Raw genomic sequence first — 20,997 nt, forward strand, 5'->3', positions numbered from 1 at the left:
ACTTATAAAAATATTTTGAGTGATCGAAGAAAACATAATCTTTTTACCAAACGTTTGGAACAGTACCTGATTGTTTACATTTTCAAGAGTAACAAAATGTTAAATAATTGTTAATTATCAATGTTATTCTACTGCTTACCAATTGTTTGCTGATTTTTTTTATTATTAAGCATATTTTAACATGCATATTTGCATGCATATTTCAAGCTTTTTATGTTGCATGTCTCTAGTGATCAGGATGTACAAGTGTCCAATTGTTTGACTGATCTGTGTGATCATTTGGTATCAAGTGCGCTATCAGTGTGACTTGGTTATCAAATGGCTAATATTAACTGTGTAAAATGATCAGCTGTAATTTATCAATATGTCCTCTGAATAATGATCAGTGTGTATTAGGTTTGTGATAACAGCGTAACTGGGGTACAGCAGGCATCATGTGATGACAGTGAGACCTGTCTATACAGATCAGTGAGTGTCAGGCATGTAAAATAAATTTTTCCATAATTTTGTTTAATATTGCTGTGCTGAAAATGATGTTATTTCCTTAAGCTGCCCATACACGGTCCATTGTGGACCAGCTCCGTTCTGTACTATGCGATGCGCGCTCCCGTGCATCACATAGTACGGTACAAAAAGTATGTGCTGCACATACTTTTTGTACTAGCTTTCAATCGCATTGCATGCACAAGGAATGCGATGCGATGTGTACTAATTAAGTCCCAAACGGATCCGTTAAACTGACCGTGTAAGGGCAGCTTTACACCGATATAGAGAGTAGGTGACACTGGACAAGAAAAACTAGCAGTCAGAGCAGATTTCATTTGAATCAGGAACAATCCATAGGCTAGGGCAGACAGTACATTATTGGGTTAAAGTGTGAAGAAACAATTGTGCTTCACTAGAAGTGTTGCCTAAAGTATGCGCTTGTGGTACCCTTCGGGGTCCTAAAACATACAATAACAAATAGGGTGGGTGGTGAATACTTATGGGGGCTTCCCTTACGTTCACCAATGGCGGAACAGGGATGGCGGAGGGTGTGGTTATTGATAGAATGGATAAATGGTGGGGTAAATAAAAATGACATCCCTAGTGCTGGAATCTTTCAGGGGACACTTCTGGTCAAGAGTCTTCTTCTTTGTGGACTCCATGTCACGTGAAGTCCGTCGACTCATAGGGAAAAGATAACCAATGTATAGTGGATGCCGTACAAGCAAATAATTTTTGCAATGGATATTGGCGAGGGGACTAAGTGAAAACCGGAACCAGACCCCTGACGTGTTCCGAAGAATAAAATGAGATTTATGTCTTAAGGTGCCCATACACTAGTTAGATTTATCTTCAGATCTGCCTGGTTGGAACAAAAACATGGTTATGGATGAGTGACAGTTTGTCAGTTTTCCAGCATTTCCAAGCAAATGGTCAACTGTCATTTGCTCTCATCCATAACCATGTTTTTGTTCCAACCAGACAGATCTGCAGATAAATCTGCGTGTGTATGGGCACCTTTACAGTACCTGTTAAATGTCTTTCTTCAAGGACGTCAGGGGCCACAGGGATTCCTCTCTGCCGCGCCTGCTTTAGTTCTATTAAAGTTGTTGTTGCCTAGTTCCTCTGTTGTGCGAACTAGAATACAGATGGATCAGCTCATATCAGATCTGCTCCTGGCGATTTGCCATCTGCTGCCACTCGCCATGCACCAGAAGGGCATGCACGCACACAAGATGCTTGTGCGCCCCGTTCTGATGGAGCCTGCTGCCGCCCTCCGCTGCCTCCCCGCTGAAAATCGCTCAGTGTGTATGCATTGAGCGATTTATCGGACAGCAATATTTACATTATCATTCAATATTCACTCTGGGGATAAATACCAGGGGGCTACCTTAGAAATATTAGCGAAGCACTCGCATAATAGTGATACAATTGTAAACCTTTGCAATTGTGGGCAGCATGCTAGTAACAGACGTTGTAATTTTTCAATTTTCTGCAAAACTGCAACTCTTGCTGAATCAGGCCCCATGCTTGAAGGACTTTGCAGTAACAATTAGGATATGCCATGATATAAACAGGAAGAACATGTTCTCTAGGATGATAAAAAAAAAAAAAAAAATCAGCTTGGTAGTACAAATAAATGACAGTGGTGTGGTTTAAATACATTCTTACCTTTACTTATTTCATAATATGAATTCTTTATGTGCAAATGTCTTTGTAAGATTCTTGAGTTTGTGTTAGGTTTGGCTGCTCCCCACTAGCATGCGCACATACTGTATATCCGGCATAAGGTACATTATATTATGCATCTCAATAATTGAAAATACAAACTGCAAAATTCAACTATCCAAAATATTCATCATTGGGGTAAATTTACTAAGATGTAAGTTCTATTGAAGATGTTGCTCATAGCAGCCAATCAGATTCTACTTCTGATTTAGAGCCTTCTAGAAGATAATAGAATCAAATTGGTTACTAAGACCAAAATCCCGGGTGAGATTTAATAGGATTAGAGATTCAGAAAGTGAGAGATTTGGTAAGAAATCTCCAGTTTTTTTTAAAGCGGCAATCATTTACACTGCAAAATCAAACTGGTTTTACAAACTGGAGATTTCTTACCAAATCTCTCACTTTCTGAATCTCTCATCCTATTAAATCTCACCCCCCATCTTCAATAGAATTCCCATCTTGGTAAATTTACCACATTCTTTTCTGAATAGAATAGTAACACAGTTTTTCCTGTAATTTACAAAAACAAATTTAAAACATTGCCAGAATAATAATTGTAGTTCATAAAAAAATGTACGGATAGATAAAGATAAAATAGTCATTACAAATAATTTTAACATTCATCTGGCATTAAAATGTGGTTTGGTATTAGGGGGAAGTTCACACAATACCCTCTTCTTCCAGACCAGTACATTAGCCTGTCTTTCCTCTGCAGTGGGGCAGTTCAATACCATGTGCTAAATTAGTGCTGGGAAGGAGCTACTGCATTGTCCCAATCATGCCCTGCAATTGACCGGGAGATGGCAGTTACCATGCCTTAAGCTGTGTGTTTATTCACGATAACTGACATTCTCCGATTTAAGAGCCGACCAATATGATGTCTGCACTGCGCTCAGGCAGAAAACAGCATCACAGGACCCTCTGTCCAGGACCTGTACCTGTCCAGAGCAAAAAAGCGGGCAACAAAGATAGTCAAGGACCAACTACATCTGGCCATGGCTTGTTTAATCTGCTGCCATCAGGCAGATGCTACAGGGTAATTCCGACCAGGTCTACCAGAAGTTTAAAAAGTTTCTTCATTCAAGCGGTTCCCCTGTTGACACTTGAACTCATAAACACCTCACTGTCTCGTCAGGCCATAACTCTCTGCACATAATCTAACACTGTGTCCCCTCTGAATATCTTTCTGTATGACTGAAAACAAATTCCTAGTATAAGCAAGAATACCTGACCAATAAAGCTGATTCTGATATAGGTGCTCTCACTTCTGGATTGGTGCGAGTAGAAATCCACTAACCGGACTTAACAGCGCGGTCAATCTAACAGTTTTGGAACCTCTTTTCTGGTGTTATTCTTATCACGCTTAATTGAATTGCCCCCTCAAGAAATCAGCGGTTCAAGAGGGACCCAATCACGTGTTTAGAAAGCTAAAAAGTCCCTGACACACTTCCACATTTCTCAGATCTTACTTCAATCATGTTATTTGTAACTGTTACACCCAGCTCAAGTAATCCAAAGAAGCCGACATACTGCACAGCTTAGTTCAGCATCTGGATAATAAGCAGACTACAACATGTGCACCAGAAGTGTATTCTCCAGCTCATTTAGCCAGAAGCCAGGAACATTTTGCATATAAATCTTAAACTATGCATTTACGCTATCACCAAAATACTTTTCAATACTGATGTACAAATGCAGAACAGTATGGTCTAGTATTTTGTACAAGTAGGCTGGGAACTGGTAAATGGTTCTTATTCAATGCAATGGAAGAAAGTATATACACAATGTAGAGTACATGTTGTATGGGTGCTCCGTGGCACAAAACAAAAATCATATTTTGGGCAATTTCATGATTGGGAGACATTGAGGGAAATTTACTAAGATGGGAGTTCTATTCACATGGGATGTTGCTATGGGCAACCAATCAAAATCTACTTCTTATTTATTTAGCACCTTCTAGAAGATAACAGATAGGATCTAATTGGTTGCTTAGTAACTCCCTCCCCCCATTATGTTAGCATGCTGGGCAATGCATGAGTAGATAAAGTAAGGAATATCAGATAAACCTACGCATGGTACTGCACAACTAGTAACACTGCCTTACATTGAACAGCTTGAAGATGTTCCAGTACAACACTGGTAACACAGATTGACTTCATTTTAAGACCTAATAGTTATACTTGTAAAAAAAAATTGGTTCATTTCATTGATAAAACATAGACTTAGACATAAACCTAGATTGTGAATTTAGACCTGCGATAGAACATATTATAATGCATTATTACAGAGAGTTCCAAACTCTGTGATTACAGTCCATGCTTGAACACAGGTGACTTCATTTGTAGCTCAGTGAATTTGATTTAACCATCTGGACTCAAGCATGGATATCCTTAACTTGGACAGTAATGGCATTGTTAAGAAAACTCTGCATTATACTGCTGTCACTAATATAAAGTAAGCGTACCTTAATTAGTGAAATTATGTATTTACTAGCTGCCAGCCCGACAAAATGATGACAGTGACAGCTGTTGGGTGCCAACTAGTGGCCGTCAGGGTGCAAAACACTTGAATTCCCTCCATAGTGGCGAGAATCAGCTTTAACCTTTTATTATATAGGATATATAGGATACTATTACTTTTTTAATACAAGCAATGGTGTCCTACCAAAAATTTTTTAGCCGTGTCCCTATTACCCAAGTGGTTGGTGAAGTATAAAAAATATAGCCAATATGCTAAAAATGGTCTTAAATCTTCCAGTTCATTGACATAACTCAAAACTATAACCTAAATATACTGTAAAAATATTTTTTATAACATTTCTAGCTCATCATGTAAAGTAAGAACGAAAAGTCCAGTTATGTAAAAATAAATCAAGTCTTGCACTGCTTTGAAATCCCTTTGTGTGTTCATGAAACTGTACATCTTCTCTCATGCAGGATTCAAAACCTGAATTACTAGTTTACAAACAGATCATTGATCACAATTGTCTTTTTTTCTTGGCACATAGAAATCCTGTGTAATGCAGGATGCTCACTAGGTCGTGATGTTGCTAGCTAAATACATACATTAAAACAAACTTGTACAAAACTAATAGATAGATATAGTGAAAAAAAAGTAGGTAGTGGTTTGCCTGTCCATCCTCTCTTGAAACTGGTTTGTTCAGGTTATGATGATAAATTGTAGCCTGGAGATGAAGATATCAAAATATTGTGCTGTTATTAACATTGAACAAGTCTCACTCATCAGAAGACCAGGCGTCACCAGGCCGCCTCTACCATTAGGCAGCTTCCTAGGGGCTCCGGAATCTGGGGGCGCCACTTAGTCTATCCCAAAATTAAGGATAACTCTGATAGAGGCAGCATTGTTGAAGTTAATGCAAAAGGCAGATGTTGAACTTCTAAGACACCACCTCCACACTTTCTTCTGAGGTACTGGAAAGTCGGTATTGGTGAGTGGGTGGTAAGCTGACATTTTTCATATGGTGCCAAAAACCCTTGCACTGGTCCTGGGCTTCGCTGTAAAGGCTGTGCTTCAGTTCTCCTGCTTGGAGAGGGGCTAGCCAGCAGAAATGGTCTCCTCTGTGAGGGAAGGAGGTAGAGCATGACAGTGAGTTTAGAAAGGGAGTTACCCTCTGGGTGCCATTAAAAACATCCTTAAGTGCTACTTTCAATAGCCAGACAGCTGCATTAGATATCCCTTGGTAAATATTTAAGAAACAAACTCATGTGATTGTTAGAATGATATCAACTGAGGCCTTGTTTCTTGGTTATCATTTTTTAAATTGATTTATGGAAACAACTTGCAAGTATCTTCATCTGTGATCACCCTGGCTTTGTATTTCATAGGAAGCAACTCTTTTGGCAATGTGACACATCTGGCTCAGGACATCCCATGTTCATTGTCTCATGTTTTTTTTTTTATACACAAAATCTGATTTTCTTGGTGTTCACACATTTAGTTGGATGAGTTGGTTGAGCAGGTCGGTTTCTCCCAGATTATATAGAGCACTGGCTACCTTACCAATTGTGAAATTCTTGGATCCTTCTTTCATTTGCCAGTGGTGCAACATTTGGTAGACCTTTTCTTTCAGCCCATCCCGTTCATAGTCATGATCAATTTCATCGATTTCTGGTTGGCGAAATCCAACACAGCGAGCAAACTCTTTCCATTTCTTGGATAAATTACATCTCAGAAGTTGCAGTTGGTTCTCGTTTATTAAGGAATTGCTCCCTGAAATGTTGAAACACAAAAAACAGATTGGTACTTCGTAAAAACAACATAATCCATTAAAGATCCATTTCCCACTGTATTAGAGGGGTGCGGGCAGCTGTGGCTGTATCACACAATGCAGTGAGCAGCTTGGATACTATGAAGGTATCCCATGCTGTACTGTGGCCTAATGGTATGTATACCATTATTAAGTGTCGATCCAGTCACTGTTGACCTAGAATTTTGTACCATCTATACCATGGGTCTTCAAACTGTGGCCCTCCAGATGTTGTGGAACTACATGTCCCAGCATGCCCTGACAGTTTTGGCATGCTCTTATAGGAAAAAATGTGGCAATGCATGTTGGAACATGTAGTTTCACAACATCTGGAGGGCCGCAGTTTGAAGACCCATGATCTATACCATAACCTATGTATGATGGTAAATACCAGGGCTGTCCCATCTCCCTACTTATTTAAATTTAGCCACAGACCACCTTTTGCATTAATTGCAAAACAATACCTAATTAAGGAAATAAATGTTTTTTTATTCTTATTTTACACGTATCAGCCCGGCGTCCGCCGCCATGGAACTCCAGGGACAGCGCTGGCTTCAGCCCCTTCTGAAACAACAGAATGTGGGCCAAAGTTACTTGTTTTTTGCTTTCCTTACAAACATAAATGAGTCTATATATTGGTAATCAAGTTCCTTATTAACATTGTAAACTACACCCTCTCTTTTCCACAAAAAAAAACGTCCAAAGAATGTTAATGCTAAATACTAATAAACTTATGGGCCCTACACACATAGCGATGTGTGTAGGGCGACCTAGCTATGCTAGGTCGGGCTGTGCTGCGCCGCTATCGCATAGCACACAGAGCTGACAGCCCACAAACAGAGCGAGCTGTCAGCTCTGTGTGCTAAGCGAGCAGACAGCGCCAGTGTTCTCCGGTGGGAGAACCCTGCCGATGCCGAGATTGATGGACACTGTCCATCAATCTCGGCCAGCGATAAAGACGCACGGGGACGCGCACTGCTGCCGATATAGCCCCCACACATACACCGATGTGAGGGCATTTGCCAAGCGACTTTGCCAAACTAAGCAAAATCGCTTAGAAAATGCCTTAATATCGGCATGTGTGTAGGCCGTATTACTCCAGTACTTACCAGGTACTTCAGTTTCAAACTTTTTTGTATTCTGAGTGACTGGATTTTGCTTTGGTTGTATTTTATTATCAACCGTCATAACATTATTGTGTCCAATCTGTATTGATTTGCTGTTTGATATGGATAAATAGACAGGTTTTTCTATAGAAATATAAAAGCAAAAGTATGGTTAGTCACGTCTGCTAAAAAAATAAACAGCACAAATAAGAAAGCAATCAGTCTCCATACTACATTTATATACATCTGCCTAGTGTGTTTTTTTTTTTTTATAAAGTTGTTTTCATTTTTAAGGTGGCCATACCCTACTGGAATGTATAGCAGCAGTGTATGGTCATTTGACCCCCCCATCCCAAGTGACAAGGGACCTTCCCGGGTGTCAGGATCGCATGTGATGTCTTTCACATGCGATGTATCTCGTGTGACCCCGGAGATCGGACAGGCAGCAGGTCCCACCTCCCACACAGGTCCAATGCACATGGGACCACACATCAGACCCGATGGGTATGTCAAACACATCCCATTTGGGCTGTCGGAATCAGGCGAAATAGGCTCAAATCAGGCTAATGTATGGGCACCATTACAAACAGAACTTAATTAGAGACATATAGCAATACTAGTAAGCCAGCTCGAAGCAAAAGCTTTGAAAGCTAGTCTGCACCTTCTGTGTTTGTGCATATGTGAGAAACAGATGTAGTTTCACTCTCTGCCAGCAGATGGCTGTGTTTTGGAGACTCAAGGACACTAGACATATAAATAGACAATAGATACAAACAAAAATTTTCCGTGAGCATACAGGTTATAATATAAATGTTAAATAATACAATATCTAAACAACAAATGTGTAACTATTACCAATTATACTGAACACAATTTGTAAATAAATAATGTAAAATATAAAGAAAAGTATTTGGAAAATGTTCAGAAAATGAGATCTGTTTCTTGTCTACTTATTCAAATAACAATGATGTTGTTTATATTTTAATAAACCCAATACCTAAAAAAAACAAAATATATATTAAAAACCAAAAATAAATGTTCTGATGTTCAGTATTTTCACCAAAATCTTAGCAGGTACTTGTTTCCTAGCACGGCCACAATCGCGGGCATCGCGGGTAATTTTTAATGGTCTGCGATGCGACCGACGTGATGCCCGCGATTTCCCATTGAAATGCATTGAAAAAGTCAAAATTGCGTCGGTTGCATCGTATGCGGCCAAAATAAGCATAAGATGGTACCGACGCGATGCCCGCGATTTCCCATAGGGTACAATATAAAATGCCTCAATTTACCCAAATCAACATAGGGAACAATGTTAAATGGGCCAGAGACTCCAAAAAACCCCCCTGACCAGTGAAATGGCCCCCCAAAAATAGTTAACGCCACCCCACGATCAACGTGAACCCGAAGCGTGGCGAGCGCAGCGAGCATGCAAGGGGCGGCGGTACGCGTCCTCCGACCTTTTCATACCCCCACTATCCACGTCGGCGTGGAGTTGAGAATAGATTAGTGTGGCGAGCGCAGCGAGCCACCGAGCCTGAAGCGTGGCGCGCGCAGCGTGCCCCGCGAGGGGACGCGGATACCTTCACAGGTAAATGCGTCCCTTCGCGAGCTTCACAGGTATCCGCGTCCGCTCGCCGCGCTTCGGGCTCGGTGGCTCGCTGCGCTCGCCACACTAATCTATTCTCAACTCCACGCCGACGTGGATAGTGGGGGTATGAAAAGGTCGGAGAACGCGTACCGCTGCGCTCGCCACGCTTCGGGTTCACGTTGATCGTGGGGTGGCGTTAAAAATTTTTTTGGGGGCCATTTCACTGGGGTCTCTGGCCCATTTAACATTGTTCCCTATGTTGATTTGGTTAAATTGAGGCATTTTACATTGTTCCCTATGGGAAATCGTGGGCATCGCGTCGGTCGCATCACAAGTGATTTTTTAGCCCGCATGCGATGCGACCGACGCGATTTTTTTACCTGCGATGCCCCAGATCAAGATCGTTGTGGCCGTGCTAGGAAACAAGTACATCTTAGCATTATTGGGAATTAGCGAAATTGGTCTACAGAATTCAGGGAGTAAAGGGTACTTTTCCCGGTTTCGGAAGAACTATAATAACAGCCTCTGACATTGAGGAAGGAAATCTATTTTCTAAAAATAAGTCTGAAAATGAGGTATGCAACCAAGGCACAAAGATTTTGATATGTTTTTTTTTTTCTTTTTATATAGTACAATGGGTATGCCATCACTGCCAGGAGCCTTCCCACCAGGAAAGGAACCAATAGTCCCCATCACCTCATCTAAAGTTATGGGGCATATAAATAAGCGGTAGCTTGAGGAGCGAGCCTAGACATAGTCTCCACATAATGCTGAAGTTCATCCATAGGACAATCTAAACGAAACCTACAGTATAGACTTTACTATAAAAAGACAGAAAAATGTTATCAATATCTGGAGTAGTGGTAGCTATATTACACATAGGGGGGTATTCAATAGGTTTCGTGCTCCCGCAGCCATCTCCCGACGGGGGAGATAGCTGAGGGGCCCTATTTAATGCTGTCTTCCCCGACAGCATTGAACAGGGGTTCTCAGCAGCCCCCTTCTGGCCGCTCGGCGGCCGGGACATTGAATCCCGACTGCCGAGCTCCAGGCGAGCAAAGCGAGAATGGGACAGGGGCACGGCTGTCGCGCAAGCTCGACAGCCGTGCCCCTGACATTAAATACCCCCCATAGAGTCAGATAATTGCATAACAGTGGCCGAGGGGCGATCAGAGTGCACTAGGTGAGCTAAAACACTACCCAGTCTATCTGAATACATATACAGGTTGTATCAGCTACATGGGCCAACCAGGCAGATTGAGCTGCCATCCACTTAACCTTTGTGGCAGCCGAGCCATCTCTTAGATATTGTACCTCCCAGACTGCGAAATTCTGTCTACAGTGATTCATGTTCAGTTTTCCTGGAGAATATCTTGAGGGCAGCAATACGCTTAATAACATTGGCAGAACTCCACCTGATTCAGAATCAGGGTCTTTGTGCTTTTTAAAAGTAAACCAATGATTTTGTATGCCTTCGTCTGTTGTTAAGTTTATCGGGCTTTGCCATCATACCATGCCTCCAATAATGTACAATAATGTACAACCAAGAAATTTGTACCAAGTCTTTGAAAAAAAAGTGCATGTATTGTGAAGGAATTATCACAAATGAATATTAACCAGAAGGCTTTGCAAAAGTCAATTATGGGACAGAGACAAAAACAATATATTTCTAGGGAAGAAAACTGTCTAAGATTAGTTAGTGTCATTCACAGAAGGTATGAACATTTACTTTGGGCAATATCCAATTAGTCCTGAAGCTGTTTTGGGCGATAAATATGGCCGGATATGCTGACTAATGACCGATGGTCATTATTGAGGTAAGCTTGTGTCGACTTTTTGGCAGCGTTGACCCTTTTTTCGGTATGGACTTAGTCACAGTCGACCATTATTGGTAGCCCTACTAACTGTTGACCTAGACATTGTCTATCATCTATACCGTAACTGCAGAGTGACAGGTCTGGGGTCCAACAAGGCACTGGAGAATGCTGGAGAGGCAGGAAAGCTTCCTACATGCAGAACAATTTGTACTCAGAACCATGTCTCCAAGTAGCCTTTCTATAAATCCTGAGGGATGCTACAATTGGCTGACAGGTCTGGGGTCCAACAAGGCACCAGAGAATGCTGGTGGATGGACCATGAGGCAGACCAGATTCCTACATGCAGAACAATTTGTACTGAGAACAATGTCTCCAAGTAGCCTTTCTATAAAACCTGAGGGTGGCTACAATTGGCTGACAGGTCTGGGGTCCAACAAGGCACCAGAGAATGCTGGTGGATGGACCAAGAGACAGGCAATGCTCATGACCAAGTAGCTTTAAACCCTGAGGGTGGGTACAATTGGCTGACAGAAAATGGGAATGTTGTGCCTTGCACTGGCTGGAGATCACAGGTTTGCCCATATCTAAGATGTCAGCTCCGAAACGGCCGCCTACACTCCTGACCACTACCTACATGCCATACAATTTCTCCACACGAGATGGAGAGCTGCCACAGCGCATGGAAATGTGAGTACCGGACCCGCCGTGCACCACCCTGTGTCAACTCACATGGTACAGTTATGTCTTTATTTATTATACACATTTTGTGGGAAATTCCCCCGGAGAATATGTCTTTTTGCTACTTTCTGTAACCTTGATTTTGACTGAAGACCTGCTGTGGCTACAGCAAGTGTAGCAGCAATGAAAACCAGAAATTTACCATTCCATAAGTCAAAAAAACATTTATACATGTACATCTGGCATGAATAACTCATTGTTGATTTTACCTGAAGAACATTGCTGTGGATATCCGAAGAACATGTTGCTCCCTCCTATTGCACCTATAAAACAGAAAATAAATACTATCTATCATGAGGGAGAAAGAAATGAAAAAAGTTGAAAAAAGATTATTACGACACCAGCATGGAGCGCACAATTCGTAAGACATGTAAAACCCCTAGGCTAACATATTACTAATGGCCAAAGAGATTCCCAGTCGCCATGATGGCTGACATTTTGCTAGTTCTGCGCCTATACTTACTGTTAACACTGATCATTTTTTCAGCCAAGATACATTTCTTGGTTGCAAAATGGGCAGATAATTGTAGCTCTAAGGCTCACGGTTGGCACCTGCATGGAGCTTAAGGGGTTTATTTACGAAGATGGGAATTCTATTTCAGATAGGACGTTGGTATTAGCAACCAATCAGATTCTATCTATAATCTTCGAGAAGGTGCTAAATAAATAAGAAGTAGATTCTTATTGGTTGCCCATAGCAACATCCCATTTGAAATAGTAAATAAACCCCTATATACTGTATGTCCTGTGTGCGTTACAATACCTTCCCAATCTAGACACGTATTATTAAATTAATTGGCTTCTGGCTAAAAATTATTTATATACAGTTTCTTATACAGCGCAGCAAATTTCGTTGTGCTTTACGAAAGGAAACAGTGACAACACAAACATGGTAGCAGGGTTCGCAAATACGCCCAATAGCATAAATTTTACCCGCCAATACCTTCCAGGGACTAACTTTTTTTTAGAATGTGCTCGTATTGACCAGGCAACATCAGCAAGTCACAGTGTGGCAGGAAGGACAGCGTGGGCTCCTGGGTGTAACCTGGTAGCAGGGGCCGCAGAGGGGCCAGGAATGGATGGAGGGCTCCTGGCAGTACATGAGGCACTGGCAGGAAGGAGGAGCGACCGGCGTGGAGAACAGCAGCCCTGTCACAGGGGTCCAGCAGCAGCTTCCCACAGACCTCCGGCTCCTGGTTTCAGCAGCCCCAGCACTGGCACTGAAGCAGCAGCTACTTCAGTGCGGTGATTACTAGTAGATACCAGTGCTGGGGCTGCCCAGACAAGGAACCGGAGGTCAGGTTAACCCCTGGAAGAGCATGTTAACCCCATGGCAAAGATCATGATAACCCCTTGCAGGTCAGGTTAACCCCATGGCAGAGAGCATGTTAACCCCATGACAGAGAGCATGTTAACCCCATGGCAATGAGCATGTTAACTCCATGGCAATGAGCAGGTTAACGCCATGGCAACGAGCATTTACACCAGGCAGAGCATGCTAACCCCTGGCAGAGTAGGAAACTCCTGCTGGAGCATGTAACCACGTGGCAACAAGCATTTACTCCTGGCAGAGCAAGTAACCCAATTGCAACAAGCATTTACCCCTGGCAGAGCATATAACCCCATTGCAACGAGCATGTTAACCCCTGGCAGAGCATTTTAACCCCTGGCAAAAGAGCATGAAACCCATAGCAATGAGCATGTAAGTAAGCAGAACTTATGTTGCATAATATGTAATAATAGGCCATACGGGTATGGTATTATATGTAATATGTATTATGGTGTGTGTCATAATGTGTAATGGCATTGTGGTATAATATGTAATGGGTGTGTGACGTATAATAGGCATTATGGTGTCCCTATTTTTTAGTTTTTCTGACTCCTACAATTTCATCTTGGCTCCTAGATTTTAAAGAAATTTGTCGATCCCTGATCTACCCTCATACCCTCCCTACCCCCAGCACTGCCTGCCCCTATCCCTGTCCTTGCCTCACTCCCCAGCACTGACCCAGCTACTATCTAACCTCATACCTTCCCTAACTCTAGCATTTCCTTCCCCCTCATTGGCCCCTGCACTGACCCAACTGCTATTTACACATATATCCCCTTTCCATCCTATCTATGGGGGATGTGTATGAGGTCTGGTGCTGTATGGGGAGCTCAAAAAGCATAATATGTGATAGGACCCAGAAACAGTGGTGTGGGACCCCAACTTTTTAAAGTGAGGGGTCCCCAGGACCAACAATTTTTTTCACTAACCACGATCACTGGGTAGTAACAAACCAACATAGAGGTAGGAATGCACAATATACTGTATGCATGTGTGTCTGCAGAAGGAATAGTAGACTAAGGGGGTATTCAATGTCAGGGGAACGGCTGTCGAGTGCCGCTGTCCCGTTCACGCTTTGCTCAACTTGAGCTCGGCGGTCGGGATTCAATGTCCCGGCCGCCGAGCGGCAAGAAAGAGGACGGAAATAGACGAGCTCCGGCCGGGAGAAAGTAAAGTGAAATTATTACAGTTTAATTAGCGCCTATCACATGGGGAAAAAGAAAAAATATTTTTTCCCTAAACCGGCCGGGAGCTCGCCTATTTCTGGCTTATCACGGCAGAACAAGCCCGACAGCTTGTGATGTCGGGCTCGTTCTGCGGAGAACCCCTGTTCAATGCTGTCAAGGAAGACAGCATTGAATAGGGCCCCGCAGCCATCTCCCCCGTCGGGAGATGGCTGCGGGAGCACGAATGACATTGAATACCCCCCTAAGTGCCCCTGAGACGCTCGCACGCGCCCCGTGGCTATGGAGCTGGCTCCGCCGCCCGCCACCTCTCCCACCGCTTCCTCCGGTGCCCCTCGCCGTTAGTATTTACCCTGCACAGAAACAAAATAACACCCAGCTGCTGCTGCCAACATGGGAGGGTAAGTATTGAAATAAATGGGTACAGGGTGTGCTGTATGGCTCATCCATGTTTTAGACAAGTAATGGAAAGGCACAGAATATACATAAACATAGCTTTGGAAAAGGTACATAGCCATACTCACCCATTTGGTGGCCTGAGCCGGCAGTAAATGGAAAGGTTGAATGTGGCAGATTTGTATTTGGCATTGATTCAGCAACTGGAACTTTGGTGGAATTGTTTCGGTCAAACCTTGGTGGCTGCTGTCCAGGATGCACCCCAGATGCAGGTATTGGAGCATGTGCATTCACTGACATATGCTGATGTTGTGTATTATACATGGCTGGCTGTTTAATGGGCAGATGATCATCTACATTCCATGTGCCCGAGCCATACATATCTGGGCCAATTTCATAATCATTACTACGGCCCACATGAACTGGATGTGCAATATCACTGCGTGGGTTAATACTAGCTTGTCTAATATTAACAGCTTTTGTGCTACTCATTTCTCTTATGGCAGAAGGATTAGTGTTTGTCACATGGTCAATACGACTGCCAGTCGTATGATAATTAATCTCTTTTTGCAGTTTTCTTTCCAGTGTTTCATTGTATTCTTCATGCTCTTGCTCCACTGGCTGATTTGTAGAAGCACCAAACAAACTTTCGTTCACATCGCCATGTGCAAAGCCTGGGGAGCTGTGAAGAGATTGTGGTTGATCTAGATAAGGACAGAAAACATACACACAAATGTAAATACAACTACATCTAAATGTAAATATATATAAAATAGAAGCAATGCACCTAGATATAGCGCTACGACCAATAATCTGACTCCTATGCCTCCAGCGTCTGAATGCAGTCTGCATGCATTCAGACGCTGGAGGCATAGGAGTCAGATTACTGATCCAGGTTACTGCCCATTATCCATTGGAAAAATCTTTTTCTCTATATCCCACATGAGATTCATTTATCCTGTTGGAAAAAAAGTGTTTTTCCATATACACAGCAGCCTGGAGTGAGTCACTAGAGGAGGCCTTTTACCAGGACTGGTTTTGTTTGGAGCACCTGAAGTCTCTGGTTTTCCGGAGGACCAGAGGCATTCCAGATCTGAAAGACCTATCTACAGGCGCTTGAAACACCAATTTCTGGTAAACCTCCACCTTTTAGCTTTGCATAAGGAATAGTAGCATTGTTCATTGTTCTAGTATGTGATTTTATTACATGTTTCTGTATAAATAAATACATTATTTACCTTGACGATATCACACTATTATGTGAATTCTATCTTTTGCATATCTCCACCATATTAATTATTGGAGAGCCTCTAGTTAGGCGAAGAATTCAAGAATAAGGAGAGTATATTTCCTGTATATATTTAACTTTCTGACCCTTGAGTCATTTCCTCACCCATCTCTTTTCTGGAAGTGTGTCAGCGCACAAAAACACTTATTTTCTGTTTACATATTATTCATTGTTACTAAGGGAGTAACCTTAAGTGTTTAGTGCAACAGACATCAAATTCAGCGCATAGCGTATAGACTCAAAACACTATTTAAAAATATATATATATTTTTTTCTCTCTCACTTTATATATATCTTTGGGTTCCTATCACTAATATTTATTAACACTATAGTTTATACACTGCTGTGCTGCTCTTCGCTTTCTAGCTTATGCTGTTTTGTTTGGGTGCCGCACCCTACACCTAGATATAGCGCTAGGACCCCCAATATGCAGAGAAGCCTTGACAATGGCTTGGAGGCTTATCATACATTTGCGCATTACTCTTTATACCTGTGTCGTGACTTTCTCCTCGCATTCCACTGTGAATTCTCACATTAGTGGTCAATTCTGAATTAAACCCTATATTATGTAATTGGTTAATACTATATTTGTCATTTTTACTATGTTTATTTCATTTATCCAGATTTTTATTTTTGTGTACTAATGTATGTCAACTAATCCATTACATGGTCTTCAAGAATTGAGTTACTATAGACCTAATGGGGAAAATTTACTAAGATGGGAATTAGAATTCACATGTGATGTTGCTATGGGCAACCAATCGGAATCTACTTTTTATTATGGTACTTGTTTCCTAGCACGGCGCCCACAATTTTCATCTCATGCCATTGGTTTGATCGCATCGCATGCGACCCGATCGCGATTTTTTTTAACTGTACAGGCACCATGATGGGTGATTACTATGTTAAATGCACCCCCATTGTTAACGCCACCCCCACTATGATCGCCAACCTAAGACGTGGCGAGCGAGCCCGGCGAGGGGTGGCGGTACGTGTCCTCCGACCTTTTCATACCCCCACTATCCACGTCGGCGTGGAGTTGATTTTATATAGTGTGGCGAGCCACCGAGTCCGAAGCGTGGCGAGCGCAGCGTGCCCCGCACGGGGATGCGGATTACTTCACATGTATTCCACACGCGTCCTCCGACCTTTTCATACCCCCACTATCCTAGTCGGCTTGGAGTTGGTTTTATATAGTGTGGCAAGCGCAGCGAGCCACGAGCCCGAAGCGTGGCGAGCGCAGCGTGCCCTGCGAGGGGATGCGGATTACTTCACATGTGTTCCGCGTCCCCTCGCCACACTTCGTACTCGCCACACTATATAAAATCAACTCCACGCCAACGTGGATAGTGGGGGTATGAAAAGGTCGGAGGACGCGTACCGCCGCCCCTTCGGGTTGGCATTGATAGTGGGGGTGGCGTTAACAATGGGGGTGCATTTAACATAGTAATCACCCATCAGGGTGCCTGTACAATTAAAAATCGCATCGTATGCGACGCAATATTAAAATTGTACAGTGCAGGACTTAGAACCTGAAAATCGGGTCCCATCGCATACCTTAATTAGTGGTATGCGAGGGCATACGATGGGCGCCGTGCTAGTAAACAAGTACCCTTATTTATTTAACACCCTCTAGAAGATAGTACACAGGATTTGATTGGTTGTCCATAGCAACATCACATGTGAAGTCTAATTCCCACCTTAGTAAATTTCCCCCAATGTGTCCTGACAGATGGCATCAGAATGTTAATTCACCTGAGGGAACTTCAGGTCCACAAACTCTTTACCACTAATCTATTAACATATACCTTAATTGTTGAAATGACTGTTCTGAATATATGCTTCCCAAATATACATTATATATAGCATAACATTTGTCCTCAAGAAACATACTAGTACTGTAGTTTTTCTGTTTATTTTCTCTGCTACTTTGTTTGTCAGCTGTGTTGATTTTACTAGACAGAGGGCAGTATTTAATGAGGCCAATTCGCCATGTTTCATGGCGAATTTGTGGTATTTTCGCGTTGGAAGGTGATTTTTTTGTGTCAGAAAGTGAATCACCCTATTCAACGTGCACTTTTCGCTGTCTGCGAACAGTGAATGACGGATAATTCGCCGTATGATAGTCTCCGCAATTCGCTATGGTTTTTCAATGTGATTCGCCGTGAATGTATTCAATGAGAATATGGCGAATTGCTTTCTAAGTTATTTTCGCCGTGTGTCACCGTGTAGCAATTGCCATCTTTTCATGGTGAAGTGGAATGTGAACTTTTAAAATAAAGGTTTTTTTGGAACTAATGTATTATCTGGGCTCCCATGTTAAATGCACCCCATTTTTTCATACCCCTACTATCCAACTACGCATGGAGTTGATTTTATATAGTGTGGCGAGCGCAGCGAGCCACCGTGCCCGCTTCGGGCAGCGAGCCCCGCGGTCTCATAAGAAAAACGGGAGCCCAGATATTACATAAGTACCTTTTTTTTAAAAAAAATTTGGTGTAATTTTATTATCTGAACAGGCATGCTATTTTTATTCATGTGCTCACAGCACATGAATATATATTTAATTAAAAAAAATATATATATTTTTTTACACATAACAGCCAGCAGGGGGCCAGGAGCCGAGAGCCGCTCATTACATATTCATATATACACTGCTCCCGATTGTTACATATGCACGATCGGGAGCAGTGCTAGCGGCTCCCTACCTGGTCCCCTGCTAGCTCTCCCTGGGGCAGCTTGTGCTGCCTGGGTCCCGGGGAGCCCTCCTACCCCCACATACATTCTGGGGCAGGCAGGGAGACTTCCATCTCCCTGCCTGCCCCCATCGCTGCAGGGGTTAAGATTCACCGTCAGGGGCAGCGAGTCCCTGCGGCATTGAATACTGTGCCAGCGAGGGCTGGCAGCAAAGGCTATAACCCTCCGGAACGTGGCGAATGTGCAGCGAATCCTAAAAAGGATTCGCTGCACATGTTGATTATAGTCATTGAATACTGCCCAGGGAGTACTACTTACTTTTATAAACAGCATATAAATGGGCCTGTACATCAGGGGAAAAATCTACTGTACTGATACCTGTGTCTAGGGATTGGAGAAATACAACATGCTGGAAATTCTAAAATCGCTAATTCCACACACAAAAAAAAAATTATTGGCAAGATGTGTAATTTTTTTCTGATTCCCTGATGCCTCTCCAATCACTCATGTCTGTAGCTCACCAATGGAAAATTGCCTGCATGATATATGACCCGCATTACTCATGTGAGGAAGGTAATTACTTACCTCTTAATGGCATACTGGGAGGCACTGCATCACAATCTATCTGTAAGGATGCCATTCTTTGAACAAGTTTATCTGGATTTGGGTACAAATGCTGAAAAAAGTAAGGCGCACAAATGTAATCATCAGAGTGTTGTATTGTTATATATAGTTAATTCACAGGTCATTTTAATTGTAATCTAATCATTAAGGATTACATACAACACAACTAGACATAGTATAAATATAAGGATATTGTATGGCCCATATTAGTGAATTGGTTAATCTTATGCCTTGTATTAGTGCATAGTAAATATTAAACACTTTCACCTTATTTGCAATGGCAACCCTTAAAGTGGTCCATCCCTATTGGCAGAGTTTAAGGGGGGTATTCAATGTGTAGGTCAGGGCAGTCGAGCTTGCTCAACTGCCATGACCCTGTACCGTTCTCAGTCAGCTCGACCGAGAACATGCAGGCAGGATTCAATGTCCGTGGGGAGATGGTCGTCGGCGATTGAATACCCCCTTAAGGTGCCCATACACGTTACAATTATTGTATACAATATTGTATACAATATCGCATCTCATCCGATCTCGGTTTTGCGATGACATCAGATGAGATGAGATCTAGTACAAAAAGTACGTGCAGCACATACTTTTTGTACTAGATCTCATCTCATTTGATGTCATCGCAAAACCGAGATCGGATGAGATGCGATATTGTATACAATATTGTATACAATAATTGTAACGTGTATGGGCACCATAAGTGTTATATGACAGTAATGTGTCTGCAGTGCCTTCTGGGCTGAAAAAATTGCAGCACACAGTAAGTGTGAAGACAATGGAGGAGGGTGTAGTGACTAGCCAGTTCCTACCTTCCCAATGCTGCAAACTGCACTCTGAGTGGAGATCTTTGTAATTTCAGCACCAAATCTTCATCTCGGAGCTCAATCCCAGATGTCGGAGCATGGGCAGTAGCACAGTTATGGGTGCAAAGCAGGAAGTAATTTCATCACTATGCGATCACATTACTTTTCTCTGTTATCTGATGGCCTGATGACAGATAGATCCTGGCAAAGAAATATTTATTTTTGCTCTAAATAAGAATGCCTTATAGGGGGGTATGCAATCCCTGACGCTATTTCCGTTGGGGGGAAATAGACGCGGGCGCCTATTCAATGCTGTCTTGGCCGACAGCATTGAAGAGGCAGATCAACAGAACGGGCCCGGCTTTAAAAGCTGTTGGACCCATTTTGTCATTAACGGCCGTGAATTGTAGCGGACACGGCCGAATCTCGACAATCCACGGCCATTTACATGGACACGCCTCTTTTTGCTGATCGCCAAGCAGGACATTGAATCCCGCCTGGCAATATGCTGTTGAGCAAAACAAAAACGTGCCAGGGTCACGGCTCTCGGGACAGCTCGAGAGGCGTGACCCAGGATTGCATACCCCCATAGTGTCTTTCCTTTCTACTTCTGGCTATGTACATCTAGATATTCTTAAACTGCAACATTCAGGTTCTGTGGATCATTACTGTCTTCTAAAAGTTACTGGATGTTTGCAGCCAGTAAGAAGTAGTCAGTAGTGCAGTTTAATGATGCACAGGTTTTCTTAGGTGTTTATTTACTAAGATGGGAGTTCAATTGAAGGTGGGATGTTGCTATGGGCAACCAATCAGATTCTATCTATTATCTTCTTGAAGGTGCTAAATAATACCCCTTTTACACCTCTGGTTTTTGCCTTGTGGACATGGGTCAGTGTCGGTGTAAAAGGGGGGTAATGAAAAAAAAAAACATGGGTC

The 20,997-nt window shown here is 42.6% G+C and overlaps 1 protein-coding gene across 2 annotated transcripts in view; it reads right to left on the reverse strand.

Annotated features, from left to right (window-relative positions):
• Positions 1-2,633: 2,633 nt before the first annotated feature.
• The window catches only part of RIPK1 (receptor interacting serine/threonine kinase 1), a 45,584-nt gene continuing 27,220 nt past the window's right edge, over positions 2,634-20,997 (reverse strand). For both annotated transcript variants that reach the window (XM_083188021.1, XM_083188020.1), the window contains exons 8-12: positions 19,214-19,304; positions 14,772-15,347; positions 11,943-11,996; positions 7,591-7,731; positions 2,634-6,444 (exon numbers count right to left, since the gene is read on the reverse strand). In XM_083188021.1, coding sequence (XP_083044147.1) covers positions 6,161-6,444; positions 7,591-7,731; positions 11,943-11,996; positions 14,772-15,347; positions 19,214-19,304 — 1,146 coding nt within the window. In that variant the 3' untranslated portion in view covers positions 2,634-6,160. The remainder of the gene's footprint in view (positions 6,445-7,590; positions 7,732-11,942; positions 11,997-14,771; positions 15,348-19,213; positions 19,305-20,997) is intronic.

This window comes from Crinia signifera, chromosome 5 (assembly GCF_055691185.1).
Source record: "Crinia signifera chromosome 5, ASM5569118v1, whole genome shotgun sequence".
Lineage (NCBI taxonomy): Eukaryota > Metazoa > Chordata > Amphibia > Anura > Myobatrachidae > Crinia > Crinia signifera.